The 19,928-nt window shown below is 42.9% G+C and overlaps 1 protein-coding gene across 1 annotated transcript in view; it reads left to right on the forward strand.

Moving 5' to 3' along the window:
* Nucleotides 1–150: 150 nt before the first annotated feature.
* Nucleotides 151–19,928, forward strand: part of LOC103353519 (fibrillin-1) — a 27,790-nt gene continuing 8,012 nt past the window's right edge. The window contains exons 1-20 of the mRNA XM_008276535.1: nt 151–267; nt 4,022–4,077; nt 4,225–6,303; nt 7,414–7,536; nt 7,654–8,697; nt 8,869–9,516; nt 10,187–10,320; nt 11,410–11,577; nt 11,775–11,954; nt 12,856–13,447; nt 14,521–14,670; nt 14,858–15,075; nt 15,482–15,557; nt 15,723–16,013; nt 16,997–17,233; nt 17,323–17,475; nt 17,878–18,056; nt 19,076–19,268; nt 19,356–19,475; nt 19,560–19,679. Of these exons, the coding sequence (XP_008274757.1) occupies nt 263–267; nt 4,022–4,077; nt 4,225–6,303; nt 7,414–7,536; nt 7,654–8,697; nt 8,869–9,516; nt 10,187–10,320; nt 11,410–11,577; nt 11,775–11,954; nt 12,856–13,447; nt 14,521–14,670; nt 14,858–15,075; nt 15,482–15,557; nt 15,723–16,013; nt 16,997–17,233; nt 17,323–17,475; nt 17,878–18,056; nt 19,076–19,268; nt 19,356–19,475; nt 19,560–19,679 (6,766 nt within the window). The 5' untranslated portion in view covers nt 151–262. The remainder of the gene's footprint in view (nt 268–4,021; nt 4,078–4,224; nt 6,304–7,413; nt 7,537–7,653; nt 8,698–8,868; nt 9,517–10,186; nt 10,321–11,409; nt 11,578–11,774; nt 11,955–12,855; nt 13,448–14,520; nt 14,671–14,857; nt 15,076–15,481; nt 15,558–15,722; nt 16,014–16,996; nt 17,234–17,322; nt 17,476–17,877; nt 18,057–19,075; nt 19,269–19,355; nt 19,476–19,559; nt 19,680–19,928) is intronic.

Raw genomic sequence — 19,928 nt, forward strand, 5'->3', positions numbered from 1 at the left:
TGACACATAAGCAGGGGAATATGGGTGTTCCCCTTCCCAGAGGTTTAAGATGTCAGGGCAGTGAGTGCTATTATGGCATGGTGGGCCTTTGTCTGGAACAGGGTGGAGGAAAGAAGCTAGAGGTGGAAAAGAAAGCTCAAGAAGGATGCTTGAGGACAGAGGTTCGACTCTGAGGAGAAAGACGAAGGGAAGGAGAGCGCTCCAGAGGAAGTGAGTCCATGTTTTCTACCGCACAACAGACGGGACCAGGAGACGGGACGATATGAGGTGAGTTAAAGTCTCTGCTCCTGTGCTTCGTTTCAGTCCTTCATCCATTTCAATGAACCTGACTCCTTTTTTCAAGTCTTTATAGATCTTTTTTTCTCTTTCATGGTCAGTTTTATTTGATAAAAGCAGGAAATCCTTTTTTCGACTCAATGTAGGACAGTTAACCAGCTGCTATATGCACCAGTTCATGACACACTTTTGTCAGCGTGACCCATGTTAAGGTTGATGTGTGACATGTTTACTATTATTTGTGAAAAAGGGGGGAAAAGCCACTGTTTATTTGTAGATTTTTTTCTAATTGTTATGTACAAATTCATTTTATTTGCTCTGTTTACGATTGATTGATCTTTTACTGAACGATTAAATGACTTGTTTTGTGTTTATATATTAATATTATATTAAAAATGTATTAATAATTAATATATTGATAATATTTTTGTATATGATTCTATTATTATAATGAATTTGTATTGTATAGTCATTATTACTGATATGGAATTGACTCATATCCTTTGCAGTGAGGGCTTGACCAAAATGACTGCAGGTTATTTAAGTATACATAAAAATGGTAATTACATTTTAGAATGAGAAAAACAGTTTGGATGAGAAATCACAAAGTCACAGCAGCCAAGTCAAGCAAAGACAACTCAGGTAGTAAATAAAATACAATTACAAAAAGCCAAATAATATGAAGGAAAAAAATAGACTAAATAATACGAGAAATAATAAAATAGAGCTTAAGAGTAACAAAGCAATCCAACATGTATTAGTGCTACAATTCATTACGTAACAGATTTGGGGTTGAGGGTTTGGTGGGAAACTGCTAACCTGGCTCCATCTAAAGGAAAAAATGAAATGTTATATGTCATTTGTGTGATGTATACACAAATCATAGTGTAAAAACTAAACTTTTGGTTCTACAGAAGGCCTCGTGTGTATCTTGGCGATACCTCTATAACTCCTCTACAACCTTCATTTGTCACATTTTCTTTTTTTGCGCAACAAAACAAACATGATGTGACATGTCCACAAGTAAGGCTTGTTTTTTTATGTTTTTATTTTTTATGTACAACAATCAGCCACAGCATTAAAACCACTGCAGGGGGACTAAATAATACGACTTGGTTGTGGGGTTGGATATATGAGACAGCAAGTAAACTGTCAGTTCTGTTATGAACTGGAAGACGGAAAAATAGGTTACTATAAGAACCTGGGTGACTTTGAACACTTGTAATGGCTGGACGACTGAGTCAAAGTATCTCCAAAACAGCAGGTCTTATGGAGTGTACTTATGGAAGGTACCAACCACTGTATGCAGTGGTTGGTACCTTAAAAAGTGTTCCAAGGAAGGTCAACCAGTGAACCAGCTAGCAGGGGTGTCGAACTCTGGTCCTCGAGGGCCGCAATCCTGCATGTTTTAGATGTTTCCCTCTTCCAACACACCTGATTCAAATGATCATCAAGCTCTGCAGAAGCCTGATAATGATCCTGATCATTTGAATCAGCTGTGTTGGAAGAGGGAAACATCTGAAACATGCAGGATTGTGGCCCTCGAGGACCAGGATTGGACACCCCTGAACCTGTAGCTGCTACAGGTTCCTGGAAGCCCAAGGTTCATGAACGCATGTGTAGAGTGAAGGCTGTCCAGTGTGGTCTGATCCCAGAAAAGAGCTGCAGAACAAACGGCTGAAAACTATAATCCTGCTTTGACAGAAAGGTGTCAGAACACACAAAGCACCGAAGCTTCCTCTGTGTTGGGTTGTGTAGCTGCAGAACTTGAAGGCTGTTGTTGGCGCCTAAAACCACAGGACGCCTTCAGAGCCCTGATGGAGTCCAGGTATGACTGGGTCTGAGCTGTTTGTGGTGGCCAACACAGCATGAGGCAGGTGATTTTAATGTTGTGGCTGCTCTGTGTGTATAGTCTTTGTGCTATGCTAAGCTAAGCTATCATTAGCTGTAGCTTCAGGACAAACACAAGGGTGGTGTTGATATTCTCATCTGTCATTCTTTGAAAGAGATTGAACTGTGCATGTAATAGTGTGACACTCAGGTAAAGAATAAATAATGAATGATTTCTGTTTAGAGAAAATGAAACCAAAAATGATAGAGCTGTAAAAATGATGCTTTAAAAAAAGGCTGACGTTTCAAACGTCTTACTTTAATGTCACAACCATTTCCTCGTGTTTCAAATGTTTTCTTCAGGCAGTAAGTTTGAATAGCGATGGACTTGATGGAAACTGTCATACCCGTCTGTGTCCTGTAGCTGCAGTCCCTCAGGGAGGACTCATATGATTTACAGTAGGATTTATGTGACAGAGTGCCTCACTGTCCATCCAGAGCCTTCTCCTGAGACACACAATGGACCTCCATGACCAGGAGGGAGTATTAGCATTTAGACGGTAACCTAAGCAGAACGGATGGTTGATATTATTCTCAGAATTCGGCTTAACCACTACCTCCAGTCATTAATCATTCAAAAATACTTTGAAAATGTCGTCACCCACATGTCGAAATGTTACAGTGCTGTTATACAGACACACAGTTCACAGCAGAAATTAATTTTCCGTGAAGAAACTTCGGGAGAACAAGAAGGGGATCTAAAGGCATCTTTAATGTGTCCATACAGCTTGTCCACCATATCACATTTATTCAGGTCTTACAGCCTCACTGCCTTCATGAGCTCAACAAAACATTTTCTTTAACTTTTTTGAATTTCTAAGCGAATACAATGAACACATAAACACCAAAATGGACCCGGCAGCAGAATTATATCCTCTGATGGTTTACAGACAGAGTTCTGAAGGGCTACTTGCTGGGATTTTGGTATTTATTTTCAGGTCAGATTTGACATCACCGTTTCTATTACTTCATCAGATTATTTAGGCGCTGCTGTTTCACTGTTTATTGTCAGTGATTACTGGTGATAGAACACGCAGCTAAATGAAATACTGAGAAATCATTATGTTTCTGTGCTTAATATTTATATTACAATTGGACATTTTGATTGACACACTTTTTTATTTTTGAATGAATGCATTAAACACTAACAGGAAATCCTGGGGTCCTTACCTTGGAATGAAGATATAGTACATTTTGAAGAACTAGACAAAGAAAATAATATTTTATTACAAGCTGCTTTCTTTAAATATCACATTTTTAGTGGATGGCAAAATGTTGAGCAATCGTATTACTTTGTGGAAATGACATTAAACTAGAATTAAGAAAATTTCGTGTAAATTTGGAAACTTTATCTGCCACTTGTGCCACTGGATAAGCAGGAAGAGGATTACAGTCAATGACCCTTTTTTGGTGGTGAGTCATAATAGGACAATAGGTTTGTCTGTGTTACGCCAACATCAACAATAGACACTTGACCGTTGTTCAGTGGGATGAAAGTAGGCTGCGGAAACACAAAATACTGTTAGAAATGTAAGACGCACTCTGCAGTTAGGTCGGTTTAGTGGTTTTAAGAGCAGAGCTGGATGACACTTCAGTCTTCCTGCTACATAACTCCCAGCGCTAAGACGGCTGCATGTTTGTCATTATTTTATGGTCCATTTTGATGAAGTGGATAAAACTCATGTTTCCTTACCTGTGCATGAACTGAACCTGTCTTCTCTCTTGCAAAAAAAAAATGAAACAGGTACCTTGTACACTGATTGCAAACAATAATAATAATTTAAAAAATGTATGGATAGATGAATGACTCTACTGATGGCCAATTCTTATAATGTCCTTCTCTTTGCCCTCACAGGCTCCCACTCTTGTGGCTGTTAAGTCTGTTTGCAGTGTTGCAATACTGCTCTGCAGGTATCTCTCTTTTGAAGAAATTACCTTACCTAACACTCAGATGACAGACCCCAAATCACATATGTTACCCATACAAATACAAACTAATTTAATTTGACAGATGATCAGGTGAATCTATTCTCAAGGTCTTTCCTCTCTTCTTTTCAGTTGAGCTGAAGGAATGCGAGGCAGTCGGCATCAAATGCCACTCTCAGGCCGAGTGCATAAAGTTCCGAAACAGCTTCACCTGTGTGTGTACGATGGGCTACGAGGGCGATGGTGTGATTTGCAGCGACATTGATGAATGCATCAGTGGCCTCCATAATTGTCACCGAAGAGCCCGCTGCATCAACACCCTTGGAAGCTTTAATTGTGTCTGCCTCAATGGATATGTTGGAAATGGCATCGACTGCCAGGACATCGACGAGTGTCAAAATGAAAACGGGGGTTGCCATGCCAACGCCCGCTGTGCAAACTTGGAGGGAGGACGAGAGTGCTCGTGCAAAAACGGCTTCAGGGGCAACGGCTTCCAGTGTGAAGATGTTAACGAATGCTTAAACCAAGGGACCTGCCACTGGAACGCCACTTGCACCAACAACCCCGGGTCTTACGTGTGCACCTGCAACGCTGGGTATAAGGGCAATGGAAACTACCTTTGCCTCGACATTGATGAATGTTCAGAGACTCCTCGAGTGTGTTCTTCCTCACTCGGCTACAGAGGCTGTAAAAATCTGCCTGGCACCTACCGCTGCACATGCAGCGACGGCTTTGAAAGTAACAGACAGAGCTGTGTGGACATTGATGAATGTGCAGGCAACATCTGCAGTCAATATGCAGACTGTGTGAACACCCTGGGGTCATACCTGTGCACCTGCAACAGTGGGTTTGTAGGAAACGGGCTGGCTTGTGTAGATATAAATGAATGCAATGAAGACAATGAATGCCATCCCACTGCTGCTTGTATAAACAGGCTTGGCAGTTATGAATGCTCTTGTCGGGAGGGTTTTGTTGGAGATGGGCGACTGTGTGAAGACATTAATGAGTGCAAAACACCTGACATCTGTCCTGTTACCACTACCTGTGTCAACACCGGTGGGTCATATTACTGCGACTGTGGCACCGGCTTCGTCTTCAATAACTCAGCGTGCCAAGACCTGGATGAGTGTGTGGCAGGACGCTGCAGTCCATATGCATCTTGCACAAATTCTCCTGGTTCCTTCAGTTGTCAGTGCATGGCAGGGTACAGGGGAGACGGTTTCACCTGTGTGGATGTGGATGAATGCTTGCTGACTAAGCAGTGCCACTCCAGTGCCCTTTGCACTAACCTTCCTGGCTCCTACAACTGCACTTGCCAGGTGGGTTATTCTGGAGATGGGGAGGTCCTGTGCAGTGATGTTAACGAGTGTTTGACAGATAATGGAGGCTGCAGAAACAAAGCTGAATGCGTCAACAATCAGGGTTCCTTCTATTGCCTGTGTCTGCCAGGCTTCATCTTGATTAACCAGACGATTTGCCAAGATATAAATGAATGCACAGAACTGGATGATCCATGTGGAGTGAATGAAGAGTGCAAAAACAGTGATGGGTCATATGAATGCCCCTGTCTGGTTGGGTACTACCGCCCTGCCAGCAACATGGACTGCGCTGATATGGACGAGTGTAAAGACAACCCATGCCACGTTAACGCCACATGTCTCAACACCATTGGCTCACACACTTGCACCTGTAAGAGAGGCTTTGCAGCAAACGGCACCCAGTGCGATGATATAGACGAGTGTTCTGCAGAGGTTACGTGTCACTCACGGGCCACATGCACCAACTTTATCGGGGACTTCTCCTGCTCTTGTCAGGAGGGTTTCGAAGGCGATGGCTTCTCCTGTCTGGATGTGAACGAGTGCTCCCTCTCAAACAGCACCTGTCCTACCTTTTCAACGTGCATCAACTCTCCTGGTGCTCATGTCTGCTCATGTTTGAATGGCACGGTGGCCTTCAATGACACCTGCGTGCTACCCAGTCCGCTGTGTGACCCTGAATGCCACAGTCACGGCCTGTGCCATCTTTCACCGGTTGGGTATCAGTGTGCTTGTGACCTTGGCTACGACGGCGATGGACTGACTTGCTCTGACATAGATGAATGCCAGAGGGAAAATGTTTGTCCTGAAAATGAAACGGAGTGCGTGAATATCCCAGGATCATTTTCCTGTGTCTGCAAGCAAGGCTACGCTCTCAATGGAACACAGTGTGTTGGTAAAGCCATTTGTTTTATTTTATTTACTTAATTGGAAAGTGTAAAGTGCATTTGATAGTATATACCAAGCAGAAAACAGGGGATAATTATAAGCAGAGCCCAAATAAGTGTAAAGACTGTGTTCTGCTATAGGATCAAAAGGGCAGACAAAAAGTTTCCCAATAAAAGGGAAATATTCTGAGTCATATGGCAGTCATGACAATCAATAAATTCAAAGCTGTAAAAGCCCATTGTGTATTTTTGTTCTATTAAAATGGCTCTCATTCTACATTACAAGGTGGCTTTCCACCGCAAGAACTCGGGCAGGAAGGAGGTGGCATGAATTTTCCATTGTTGATGGTGATGTTAGATGTTAGAAAGGAGAAGACTTCCCTGCAATTAGGACATCAGCACTTGTTGTCCTCTTTGATTAAAACTAATCAGTGTTGTCTTCTAACAGTCTAACCATCAGCGTCAAGCCCCACACTGTAGTTTTTCAGGGCTGCTTATATGTACAGGAGTAGGTAGTTTTTTTCTCCCCCAGATAAGGCCCTGAAAGAGGTTCCACTGGGGATGGTTCCTGAAGTCAGAATATGTACAAAAGTTCTGGCCACCTTAAAACAGACCTCAAGTTCCTGCAGTGGAAGACATCATCTGCATCTGTTGTTATAACACTTGTGAAAAAACGTATCGTGTCAGACTTAATCCATCAAAACAGATTTAAACACTTGCTGTCAGTTTCACATCAAGAGCTCATTTATTCAAATGTAAAGTGAAAGGAAAATTATACAGTAAAATAAGTACAACATGCATAATACAATCATGCAGAAGAACCTACTCTTTCATTTAAGTGACACACCACCCACTTCTCCAGGCTCTTAAGTCAGAAGAGTTTCCACACATTTCACTTTGATATGACAGTGCCAGATCAAAACAGCCCGTATTTTTTTTTGTTTCCTTTTTGTCTGAAAACACCAAACTAATAGATTTATTCTAATTCACTCCTAAATCACATTTCATCTATAAAACTTGGCTCCATCAAAACACAAATATCATTAACTTAGATACTGAAATGTCCTGAGATCGTCTTCCTGTCTGCCTCCCTCCTCATTTGTCCGTTACTTTTCCAGATGTGAACGAGTGTGAAACAGGGCAGCACGAGTGCAGTGAGTCCGCCCGGTGTGTCAATACAAGGGGCAACTATTCCTGCTTCTGTCTCAGCGGTTTCACAGGTGACGGAAAAAACTGCTCCGGTAAGTAACAACTGCTCATTATAAATTGATGGTTCTCTTGGCCCAATAAGTAGGCTCGCCTGTGAGCTTTCTTTTGGGCTGTTTCCTTGACACTGTCCCATTTTGGATAAATTTTAGACTTTGATGAGTGCCAAGTCCAAAATGGAGGATGCCACCCAGTTGCCAGCTGCACTAACACACGTGGATCTTTCTCCTGTGTCTGTCCGCTCGGTATGGAGGGCGATGGCTTTGACTGCCACGATGTGAACGAATGCGAGAAGAACTCCACTCTGCCACACAACTGCAGCGCCCAGGCCTTGTGCTTCAATACCAACGGGTCCTACTTCTGCCAGTGCCAGGATGGATACCAGGGTGATGGCTTTGTTTGTGATGATGTGGATGAATGTCAGGTGGCCACAACCTGCAGCAGCAACATGACTTGTGACAACATTCCTGGTTCCTACACCTGTTCATGTATGTTAGGAGTGGTGTACGATGAGGGCACGTGTGTGAGTGAAGACACCTGCCTGAATGCTAGTAAGAACTGCCACCCACAAGCCAAGTGTAATTTATACCAAGGTTCCTTCTACTGCCAGTGTGCAGACGGATATGAAGGGAATGGCACCGACTGCTGGGATGTGGACGAATGCGACGAATCACAAGGTCTGGTCTGCCCGGCCTCCTCCTACTGCTTCAACACAAATGGCTCGTACACCTGCAGCTGTTGGGAAGGTTTTCAAGACAATGGCACACAGTGTCAGAACATAGATGAATGTGTGACGGGAAACTTCACCTGCCCTGACAACAGCACCTGTACTGACCTGGAAGGGAGCTACACATGTACCTGTGACCCAGGCTTCTCAGGCAATAGCTCCTTGTGTTTAGACATAAATGAGTGCTCAGTCGGCCTCATCCAGTGCCCTGATTTCTCCATCTGCATAAACACAGTTGGATCTTCTTTCTGTGAGTGCTGGGAAGGTTACCAAGGCAACAGCACTGCCTGTGAGGATATCAATGAATGCCTACACAATTCCACCTGCCCTGAGCACAGCACGTGCATCAACAGTAATGGAAGCTACCTGTGTCGTTGTGACCCCGGATTTTCCAGCTTCAGTGACGTGTGTGTGGACATCGATGAATGCAGTGACAAGGAGCTGGGGGAGCTTTGCTCCAATGGAACATGTATGAATGCTGTTGGCTCATATTACTGTGAATGCAATACAGGATTTAGGAGTAATGGGACAGAGTGTGTCGATGTAGATGAGTGCTCAGACTCCCTCAACTCTTCATTGTGCCAGCATCATTCCAAATGTGTCAACATCCCAGGGTCTTATCTCTGTCCCTGTCATGAAGGTTTCATTCTGAATGGCACAGAGTGTCAGGATGTGGATGAGTGTCATGACCCAGATGGCGCCCCGTGCCCTGAGAACTCATTATGTAATAACACAGTAGGTTCTTTCTTCTGTGTGTGCTCTCCTGGGTACAAACCCATCAGCGTGGGCTGTGAAGATATCGACGAATGCAACGGCACCACCCCCTGTCGCTTTGATCAGGTGTGCACGAACCTACCTGGAGCGTACAACTGTTCTTGCCCCACAGGGTATCACGAGGAGAAGCAGGCGTGTGTCGACACCAATGAATGCTCTAACTCACCTTGTCACCCGTTGGCACGTTGCTGGAACACACCTGGCTCCTTCTCATGTCACTGCCCCGCAGGCTTCGCTGGAAATGGTTCCTGGTGCAAAGATGTGGATGAGTGTGTCGCCCTGACCACACCGTGCCACCATCTCGCTCAGTGTCACAACACCCCAGGGTCATTTGTGTGTGTCTGTATGGACGGCTTCATGAGTGTTGGGACACTGTGCGTAGACACTGATGAATGCCAGCAGGCTGATGCGCAGTGCCACTCTGCTGCCACCTGCATCAACCACGTAGGAGGTTTCAAATGCTCTTGCAATCATGGCTGGATTGCTACCAATGAGCACGAGCACGGGAAAGGAGGTTGTGTGGACGGGGATGAGTGTGTGTCACTCATGCCATGCTCTGGCCAGCTGTCCTGTATCAACCTACCAGGATCTTATGCCTGTTCCTGTCCAAGAAGCAGCACAGTGTGCACAAAGATGATTCAGAATGGTTGGCTATGGTTTTGTTAATCAGCGAACTTGATAATCAGACACTGATGTCTGCCATATTGTATATATTTTTTGAATTGCCAAAATGTCTGTGCAGGTAGTAAACTATGCATTTTTGCTTATTTTGAATTTGGAGCTGAGCTAATAATTAAACAACAAACAGGAGAAACAAGGTTTTCACTATGATGCTTTCAACAAATACAACATCCCCTCTGGAACATAGGGATGTCACTAGAAACACAAAACCAAATTTCAGTAAATGTTTAAATAACTTGAAGGCCATTCATGTAACTTAATCAAACGACATAAAGAAAGAACACAGTGAACAAACAGTTTGACCTTTATCCACAGTTGTTCTGTTTGTGTTGTCGCCTCCCTTCTGAGTTGATTTGATGCCATATTTTGAATAAATAAAAAGCGATAGCCTAAACAATCAGCTCACATGCTGACAGCAAATGAATTGACTAGTGTGCTTGATGACAATATGATATAATGTTTTTAATTTGCGACTGATTAACTTTTTTGTGCTCCCCCCACAGAGGGCACTCTGTACCCCTATGGTGCAGACGCCAGCGACAAAAAAGTAAAGATAGACACAGAAGATGGAAATTCTCCGTACATCATCCCACCGATAGGTTTCCCCTTCCTGGGGAAACTGTACGACAGGATTTACGTGAGTTTCTAAGTAAACTTATCTATAGCTCTATAAAGAGAGTGCACATAGCCATCAAAGTACAGCTGCAATTGTAATGTAATGAAATGTTCTTTCACAGTAGGCAGAAAATATTGAGAAACGATTAAGATGAAGGTGATTGATTATGAGATATGATATGATATGATGTGATATGATGTTATTATATTATTATGCTATTATTATTATTATTAAGAAACCTGAATTCACACTGTAAACTAATTCCTTGTCCTGTTGCGCCACATGTTCCATTAAATGTGCTGACAACATAACACATACAGCACAATTCATGTCAGATGAACCTTCATTAGAGTCATATTTATTGAGACAATAATCCACATGTACCCATTGTTTAAATCTGGCAGCACAGCATTAAACAGTATATAATTACTGTGGCGTTTGCTGAAGGGCTTACAGCAGTACCAGTGTATGCAAGTAATGCATACAACTCTCATCATTGGAATTATTCTAAAATAAGCTACAAGATGAAATGTAAAATAAATAAGGAGGCCATGTTATTTTAAACTCATCAATACTGAAAATGAGTACAGCTTTGAAAGTATTTATTAAACCACTGTTTTCTGGCTCTGTCGTTGTGGTTCTTGGAGTCATGCTGTATTTCCTGTTTTGCTGATTCCAAGCCAATTATCAGCATCTCTCTTACTTGATTCTTCTTTGTTAAACACCAAGATGGCTGTTTTCATGTCACCTTGCGATTCCCTTCTTTTAGTTGAGTAGATATAGTTTACATATACAGCCTCGGCAAAAAATAATCAGGACTTAAACATGTTTTTAGTCATCTCGGGTGAGTTTTGACATTTCCATTGCATCATGTTTTCATTTACATATAATTTTATACTTTTTCGTGTTGTTTGGAAGACACCATAATTATTTTAACCACTGTGATAAAAATCAAACAGAATATCAACGTTAAAGGTCTGCTGTGTAGACCTCATAAAGAAAACCACACCTAATAATTTCTTTCAAAGCTGTAAAGTATTTAATGACAGAAGATGACATGAAGTGTTTCTGATATCTTTCTGACATTGTCTCTCCCTTTCGTTTTCTTAGTTTTCGGATAACGGCCTCGTCCAGTTTCAGACTGTCAGTGAGAATGAGCAGCATCTGTTCCCGTCTCCTTCCGCCAGCGGTTTCCCAGACGACACAAATTTGGCTCTGTTGGCGGTTTTCTGGGATGATGCTGACCTCACTAAAGGCAACGGGCAGCTGCACTACCAGGTTAGATGTTATCACGGGTTCTCGTCTGGCTGATGTCTTTTAGAGTTTTTTATTTTGTTTAGTTGAATAAATGAATCAAAGACAAAGTCGCAGACTTCATGGCCTCGTCTAGCCTTTGTATGATTTACAAAACAAGCTGTCATGCTTTGTATCTTGAGCTTCATATAACTTCTCCTTTTCTTGTTTTAATCTTTCAGGAATACCATAAACTGGATGTGTCAGATGTCTATTCTGAGATAGTGTTTAATCGTACTGCAGATGAAGTGACAAAGTTTAAGTCTCTGACAAGCAAGTCTGCTTTTACCCCCGTCTGGATCCTCAAGATCACCTGGGACAGCGTGATGCCCGTCTCCTTCCAGGCGGTCAACGACTCAGAGGTTTTTCTTGTTTTAAAAATCAAAGTTGCAACCAAAATTACTTACATATTTGCATTACATGGGTATTTAGATGCCCAAACATTGCGTAATTGTCAATAATGGTTTCATAGAGAGCCATATTTTGATACAATGCTTAAAAAAGTTGTTCTAACACAGCTTTAGATTTCTGTGTTATTTTCTTGAAATGCCGACTCTTACAAGTTTTGCTTTATTATCAAGACTTAAACCACCAAACTCCTTCAAACAAAATTATTTGTGTTGATCCTAGTGCTCACTACTCATAGTGAATCTCAAACAACAAAATAACTTTCTCAATATGCATGTCTTGCATCTCCTAACTCAGGTGTCTATGGGACAAAACACACCATAAGAATATTCAGAGATCATTATCATTGTCACATGAAACTTCTCTGACTGAGACTTTATTGCTGAAATCTCCTGTGTACTGGTTTTAGTGAAAGATGTGATGTATTAGGGAGTGTTACTGTTTGCTTGCATGCTTGCCCTACTTTGAATGTTATTGTCATGTGCAATGCGAGCTGTTGAAAGTTGTCAGCAGTCAGAACTCCTGGAGCACTCGTGCTGTTTTGTTTAGCTTTGGTGCCACCTTGGGGCTGCTTCACCCTCAAGGGCTTGAATGCAGAGTGTGGTGGTATGTGCTGCCACCTGTCTCTTCCTGGGCCATTTTCGCACTGTTGTTTGTCCCGTTGTTCTTGTGAAACACTAATAATCCTAAAAGCAGAGTATTTTATAAAAATGATTAAAGTTAATAGACTCAGATTTCATTCATTATGTCTGAAAACAAACTTTAATATTTGATATGACACATTAATAAGCAGAGTTTTTGTGGGCTTTCAGTGAACTTATTAACTACAAACGAGTTGTGATTTGTTATTTCCAGACCAACACTTTCCAGTGCATCCTGGCCACAGATGGAGCACACTCTTTTGCCCTCCTGCGATACGGAGAGATGAACTGGGGTCCCGGTTTGAGGGAATACCATGACGCTCTTATCGGCTACACAGATGGAAAACTGACTGTCAAAGAGACCACCGACTCTCCAGAAAACCTTTTCGGGCCGAAGGGCAGGTACAGGCCTCATCAGGTGAATGGAACCTTGGGGAAGCTAGGCCAGCTGGTGTATGATTTGACAGGACCACCAGGGTCAGACGTGGATCCCGGATTCAAGTGCCAGGCCTGGGCGATGAAGGAGCCCGACCCCGCTGAGTGGACACAGGTGCTGCCTTCCTGCCCCTGCACCCGCACCCAGGCTCTGGAGGACCTGGCGTTCTTGCAGGACACCGCTGATCCAGGTCCAACGGCGAAGAGGATGAGGGGTCAGCGGTGGGGGGGCGCAAGAGGGCACATTTTCCGGTCACTCCAGTCCAACAGAGATGGCGCGGGGAAGAGGTGTGTCTATGAACCAGATGGTCCCCTTCTGGCCGGGTACAACGAACGCTACTTCTCCGGATCCAGCATACAGAAACATATCGGTAATACAGAGCAAACAATCATAAACAACAGACCTCGGTTGGACTAGTACCATCACGATCTAAGATTTTAGTGCCGTGTTTAACCCTCTGAACTGAAGCAGTATCTGGGCATTTGGTGCTCCTGGAATTTTTCCTCACAGTGGATCATGGTTTCACTACAATATAAAGTCTTGCACCTCAAAACAGCACAACCACGGCTAGAAGTAGAGATAACTCAGAAATGTCTTGTGTGCAATATGGCACCATTATCAGCTCAGATGTATCATTTAAAAAAGAGTTGATTTCTTTCTTTCTTTCTATTCTTCTTTCTTTCTTTTTTTTAAAAACAATTAAAAAAAAAAAAAAAAAGCTAGAATCGGATGTTACAATAGTAAACACAATTTATTTTAAGAGACACAAGAGCTGCTGTAGATAGGCTACTTAATTTGGTCTATTTACAGTTTTTAACCTCTACAACTTTTTATCCACAATGCTGCACATCAACTCCAGAAGATGTTTCACCATGCTGAATTTGTCGACAACCTCTTCCTCACTCTAACATTTTTGAGCTGCATTTACTGTATTGATCAAGTTTTATTTCCTCTCAGTCTCTCTTGTCGTCTCCTCTCTGCTCTCTGTCAACACAACCTGCAGTTCACCCGAAAAGTCACAGAATATTTGTCATGCGACTGTTAGTTGTTGCAGAATTTTTGTTTTTACAGGATCTGGTGCAAAAGTGTTTTGGTGGGAATTTTTTTTTTTTTTAACGAGTCACATAGAATAAAGGTATTTTGTGTAATATCAGAATTTGAAGCGTAGATTCAGTTAATTTTCTTGTCATGCCTGAAAGCTTCAAGTCAAAAATCTGATTCTTTCTGTTTTTACAGTTTCTAACCCTTATAAATAGTGTAATTCTGGCAATTTTCAAAGGAAACCATGTCTTTCAACCCCATCAGACAGGTTTTGGGGTTAAAAGTTTAAGAGAGAAGTGAAACATGTCACTGGGCTCAAACTGCAACCTTCAACTTACAGGCCAGTCTGTCTGATGTCTAATCCTCGCTGCTTCAAGTATTTCAACAAACTTTTTTCTCCAGATGGAGATCTCCTGCCATTCCAGTGGTGCTGTATCGACTCTCCTCTGTGCCACCTTTACCTCCAAAAGAGGCCCGTGGACCGTTGCCATGGTTACAGCTGGGCCATCCCTGACGACTCCCCATCGTGCCAGAAGGCGACACAGGGTGTAGGTGAGCGTCTCCTCCGACTAAACCCCATCTAAAACCAACACAAGAAGACTACATTCTTCACAGTCATTAGTGGATTTTTCAAAAGTAATATGTCTAGTCAGCCCATATATGTCCGGTCATGTTGTGTCTGTGGTCTGTCTGTACAGTTTGATGAGACAAACTTGTCTTTCCAATGTTCCCTTTGCAGCAATGGTGTACGGCAGCCTTCATTTCATCACCTTCGACGGGACGGAGTACTCCTTCAAGGCCCTGGGAGAGTTTGTGATACTGCGTCTCTCATCCGCCACTGGCTCTAATATCTTCACCCTGCAAGGACAGACTGACAAGATACACAGAGACGCTGGGGGGATCATTGAATCCCCAGTGGTGGTGCGCATGGCTGCCTTCCACCAGGGCATTGGCAAGGTCAGGATGAAAAAGAGACAGTTCATGTGTACTAAAGGAAAAGTTGCAATTTGGGAAGTGTGCTTATTCACTTCTGAGAATGAAATTAGAAAATGGATTCCGTCGTGATGTTTGTTTGTTTGTCACTGTAAGTATGAAGCTGGAGCCGGGGCTAATTAAGTTAAAGAAAACAACAAGGAAACAGCCTGATGCTACCCAAAGTTTAAAAAAAAACAAAATAAAAATCCACAAAAACCTCTACATCTCATTGATAACTTGTCATTTCTTGTTTAATAATTACACACAAGATGCATTAGCTGGATGCATAAATAGTTAATTTTTAGAAAGTGGTTATATCATGCAAAAAAAACATGCTAACTAGTGACCTCATCTCAACCTTGTTCTAATATTCATGAACTGCTTTCAGATTGAATGGAGGTGTGCAAAGAACAGCAGTGGACTGCAGGTGCTTGTAGATGATGTTGAGGTTCCAATCACAGTTGGTAATGACCACCACACACATCTGACACTTCAAACATTGTTGTTTTGTATGAGACACAGCTGCCATTGTGCGCAATTAGCAATCTTGTACCTAAAGCTACATGCCCATTTATTTAACGATCAACTCGACAAATACCATCTGCTTATGACGAACGCTGTCCTTTCAGGTGTTGTGCACATGGGCGAGAAGGACTTTGCGGTGCGCTGTCTCTCAGTGAACCGCTGTGCCGCTGTGTACGCTGGCGGTCTCCACGTGGTGGTGTGGAGAAGTGTGAACTACAATCAGCTGTCGGCCACGGTGGAGGTTCCTCAGACCTTCTACAACCGCACTCTGGGTCTCATGGGTCTCTGGAGCGCCAACCGCTCTGATGACTTCCTCATGTCTGACGGCAAAGTCCTTCTCTCAGAGGACCTCAACCCCCCGTCTGAGGAGAGGCTGCAAGAGTTTGGCTGGTCCTGTGAGTCGTCCATAGATGCATACACTTTAGGAAAAGCTTTGACAGATAATACACAAATTTTAAGCTAATCAAAACTGTGCAATATAGGAAATTGACATATGAAATGAATATGGGACTGATGCTATCTGTGGATTACAGAGACCACAGTCAATGTTCTTGTTCATTTCTGGCTGGTCCTGTGCTCCCGATGAGCTTTGAAAGCCGCTACAATCCACATTTTTGTATTAACAATAGATCATGTGAGCAGGGTGGTTCGTAGCGACAAAACTATAGAAAAATTAGCGCCCAAATCTGCCCTTTCCCTTAACTCTACATAGAGTTCAGCTTGTTGTTTTGGTTTTTTGGCCCACTGTTGAACTGTTTTTACTGTTTTCATTCCCATTAAGCTAATTTGCACAATCATCAGGCAACTGTCTTCACCAAAAAGCTTCAATAAACCTCACTGCTCATTACCAGCCCAGCACTCGTAAACAATGTTAGCAACAGGCTGGTGGTAGTGGAGCAACTCAGCAACCAGATCACCAGATTTTCTGGAGGAGTTGGTGGAGAGCAAACGGAGCTACAACTAGAGTTATTATTTGCCATTCCTCAGGTCATCTGAAACACAGCGAACATGTTTACCAACCTAAAAATGAACAATATGTCAATGTACTGTTTGTTGCGCTGCCGCCAAGTGGCAAAAAACTATGAATGCACTTTTAAATATATGCATCAGTGAGCCTATTCACAGGCAATGAGTCTGTGATGGAATGTACAATTATGCACAGGGGTTCATGTTGTCGTGAACAGAAGAATGTTCAACCCTTAATCCATGCTGTCCAGACGACCAAGTCACAGCATCCACAGACCACCGTGCCCGCTGTGACCTCGTTCGACTGAGCGTTGTAACACAGTCCATTATGACCAACATGATCCACGCAGTTAATGGGTGTTACGTCTTTATCCACGTCTGTCCTGATTTCTTTGCTTCTGTGTGTTTCTAGGGGCAGTCCCACTCCCAGAGAGCTTGTTGTTCTCTTCACCTCCACAGTCACCGCTGCAGTACGTTTCCACTGAGGACCTGCTGCAGACCATCAGTCCTGCTGAGGTGGAAGACCTGAAGAGAACCTGTGAGAGCAGCTGGCAGTGTGTCGTGGACACGCTGGCAAGCGGCTTCGCTGACCTGGGACAGATGACACTGGACGCCCAAAAGCTATTCAAAAGACTAGCTTTGATCTTTGGTATGCTTGTCTACACAAATCTGGAAAGGTTTTTGTGCTTTCATCATTGACCTGCACTGATTTGATGTGGTCTGTTTGTGGTCGGGCAGGTAACACTCCTCCCATAGTGACAGAGCCCACAGTGATCCACGCTAAGGTCAACTCTCAGGTCAACATTCAGATTGTCGCTCAGGACCCCAATGGAGACGCCACCACCTACTCACTGCTCTTACCCAGGCCTCCACAGGCTTCTCTTGGCAGTGGTGAGACACAAGCACACATAAAATCATGTAAATCTCCCTACCAAGCAGAGCCTCCCTCCCTCCATCCTTTGCTGTTACGGATGACGTTACTGTTGACATTTGTTGTTCGGAGGATGGAGACGCTACTGCTGTGCAGTCTTTCAGCAGATGGGACATTTCAGAGCTGAGTCAGTAGATGGGTCACGCAGTCAGAGACACGCACAGGCTCACCAAATGCACAAAAGACTGTCTTGAAAAATCTGAAGTACTGTTTGAAGAGTGCCATTTTTTATTTTCATTAAAGCCCATGAACACAGGGAATGTTCTCTTAGATGTCCATTATGATGCACTGGTCTGTGTATGAACCTGTATGAATGAGTCCTGTTGTGTTGTGGTTTACAGACTTTCCTCTCTCCTCTCCAGGTGACGGCTACCTGACATGGACGCCTGTCAACACCCAGCCTGTCCAACTGACCATCCAGGTCAGTGACAAACTTACCAGCTCTCTGTTCACCCCCATCCTGCGTGTCTGCGACTGCTTAAACGGAGGAACATGCCAGTATGACAGCATCGCTGAAAGCCACCTGCTGGGAAAGTTCCAGGTACTTTGTTTTTTGGACTTGAGATGTCTGTTTTTATGACATTCAGAACTTCCATTGAAAAATTTGTCACTTTGTGCTGATGTTGACCCTGAACAGGGAAAAGCAGATATAGTGCAGACAAAAGTGTGTTAGAAGAATTTTCTGGAACTTTTGAAGTAGCAACGAAAACCTTTCAATTCTGAACATTTAGTCAGTGAATTTCAAAAGAAAGAATTTTGCATATTAGTTGTAGTAAACGTGTAAAAAAAAAAAAAAAAAAGAAATCAAGAAACAACAGCTTATCTCGTCATTGCTGTGCACACTCACACTGTTTCATTTATTCCTCATGTTTTATTGATTTCTGCAACTTTTTACATGTGCAGTTTATGAAACTAGAGCCTTACTCATGCTGAATTTTCAGGACCGATATGGATATATTAGCTGATATATTTCATATTTACACATCTATGTATATATACACATGCAGGATGTTGTGCTGAAATGGGAAAACAATGGGATTATTGTTTGTTACTTTGAAAGCAATGCATTTCACAGACTACTAAGCCATTTGACTCCACATGACTGTCTGCTCTGCTGTGATACGTTCTCTGCTACATGTGCTGCTAGTGGTAGGAGTGTTGTAAACAAAGGAGCTGAAGCCACGCTGCTGGACAAGCTATGTAATAGCACCATTTCTAAATGATCTTAAGTATCTTTTTATTTATTTTATATTTATGCATATTAGACAACATGAACACTCAGTCTGAAGTTTCTTTGATAGTCTAATTTCAACTTCAGATAAAATCCCTCCTTACAGTGGAAACAGTTTTAAGGTCTTTACATCTTCTAAATACAAAATTTGATCCTGTTTTGAAAATGCATGCTGTTGGTGCATTCAAGCGTTTGTAAGAAAATAAGAAAACATTGTCTGATCTTGAAATGTGTACTGGGTCAGCTGTTGTAATGCGTTTTGAATGTGGAATCTCTTTTTACGATGGCTATGTCTTAATCTGTGTCCTCCCTTGTCTTTTACCTCTCAGGTGGTGGGATGTTTGTGCCCAAAAGGGTTCAGCGGGACGTATTGTGGCAACACTACAGACATATGTCGAGGCAAACCCTGTTTCAGAGGGGTACAGTGCCGGTCAGAGCCAGAGCCCGACCAGTTCACCTGCGGAGAGTGTCCTGATACTTTTGTCTCTAATGGAAAAGAGGGATACAAGTGCTTTAAGCATGGTCAGTAACACATGGAGATTTGTTACAGTCACATGATCAACTTTCGACTCCAAACACTATCTCAAGCCTCTGTTCTTGTCTTCTCAGACATGTGCATCCCGCCGTTTCCCTTCCCCTGCCACAAAGATGCAGAATGCAGCAGCACGAAACAAAACTACACCTGCACATGTAGGCCAGGTTTTACTGGAGATGGACGCAACTGCACAGGTACTGAACGCCCAACAGGTCAATATGAATCAGGACACTGTCACTTACTACCATTGACCTGCACAATCTTTGTCTGCGTTGTAGATATAGATGAGTGTGCGGCGCTCATGGCCTGTGAGAACGCCAAGTATGAGTGTAAGAACACGCCCGGCTCTTTTCAATGCATCTGTAGATATCAAAACCCAGAGGACACCAAAGGATGTGGTAAGTACACACTTACACATCCAATACAGTTTGGTTGCACTGAGAGTAAACGTCCAAATGACCATGAATGTCATCCAGTGAGGTTAATGATCGCAAATATTCCCACAACTTGTAAATATTCATGTCATTAGACAGCTAAAGGCAGTTGTATGACTGTAAAGCTGCTCAGTTTATAATTATCTTCAAAGGACCAAGGCTGACATGAGGGACAACCGAACGCTAAAGTGAAGGGTTTGAACACACTGCCTC

This window comes from Stegastes partitus, unplaced genomic scaffold (genome assembly GCF_000690725.1).
Source record: "Stegastes partitus isolate 25-593 unplaced genomic scaffold, Stegastes_partitus-1.0.2 Scaffold75, whole genome shotgun sequence".
Taxonomy (NCBI): domain Eukaryota; kingdom Metazoa; phylum Chordata; class Actinopteri; family Pomacentridae; genus Stegastes; species Stegastes partitus.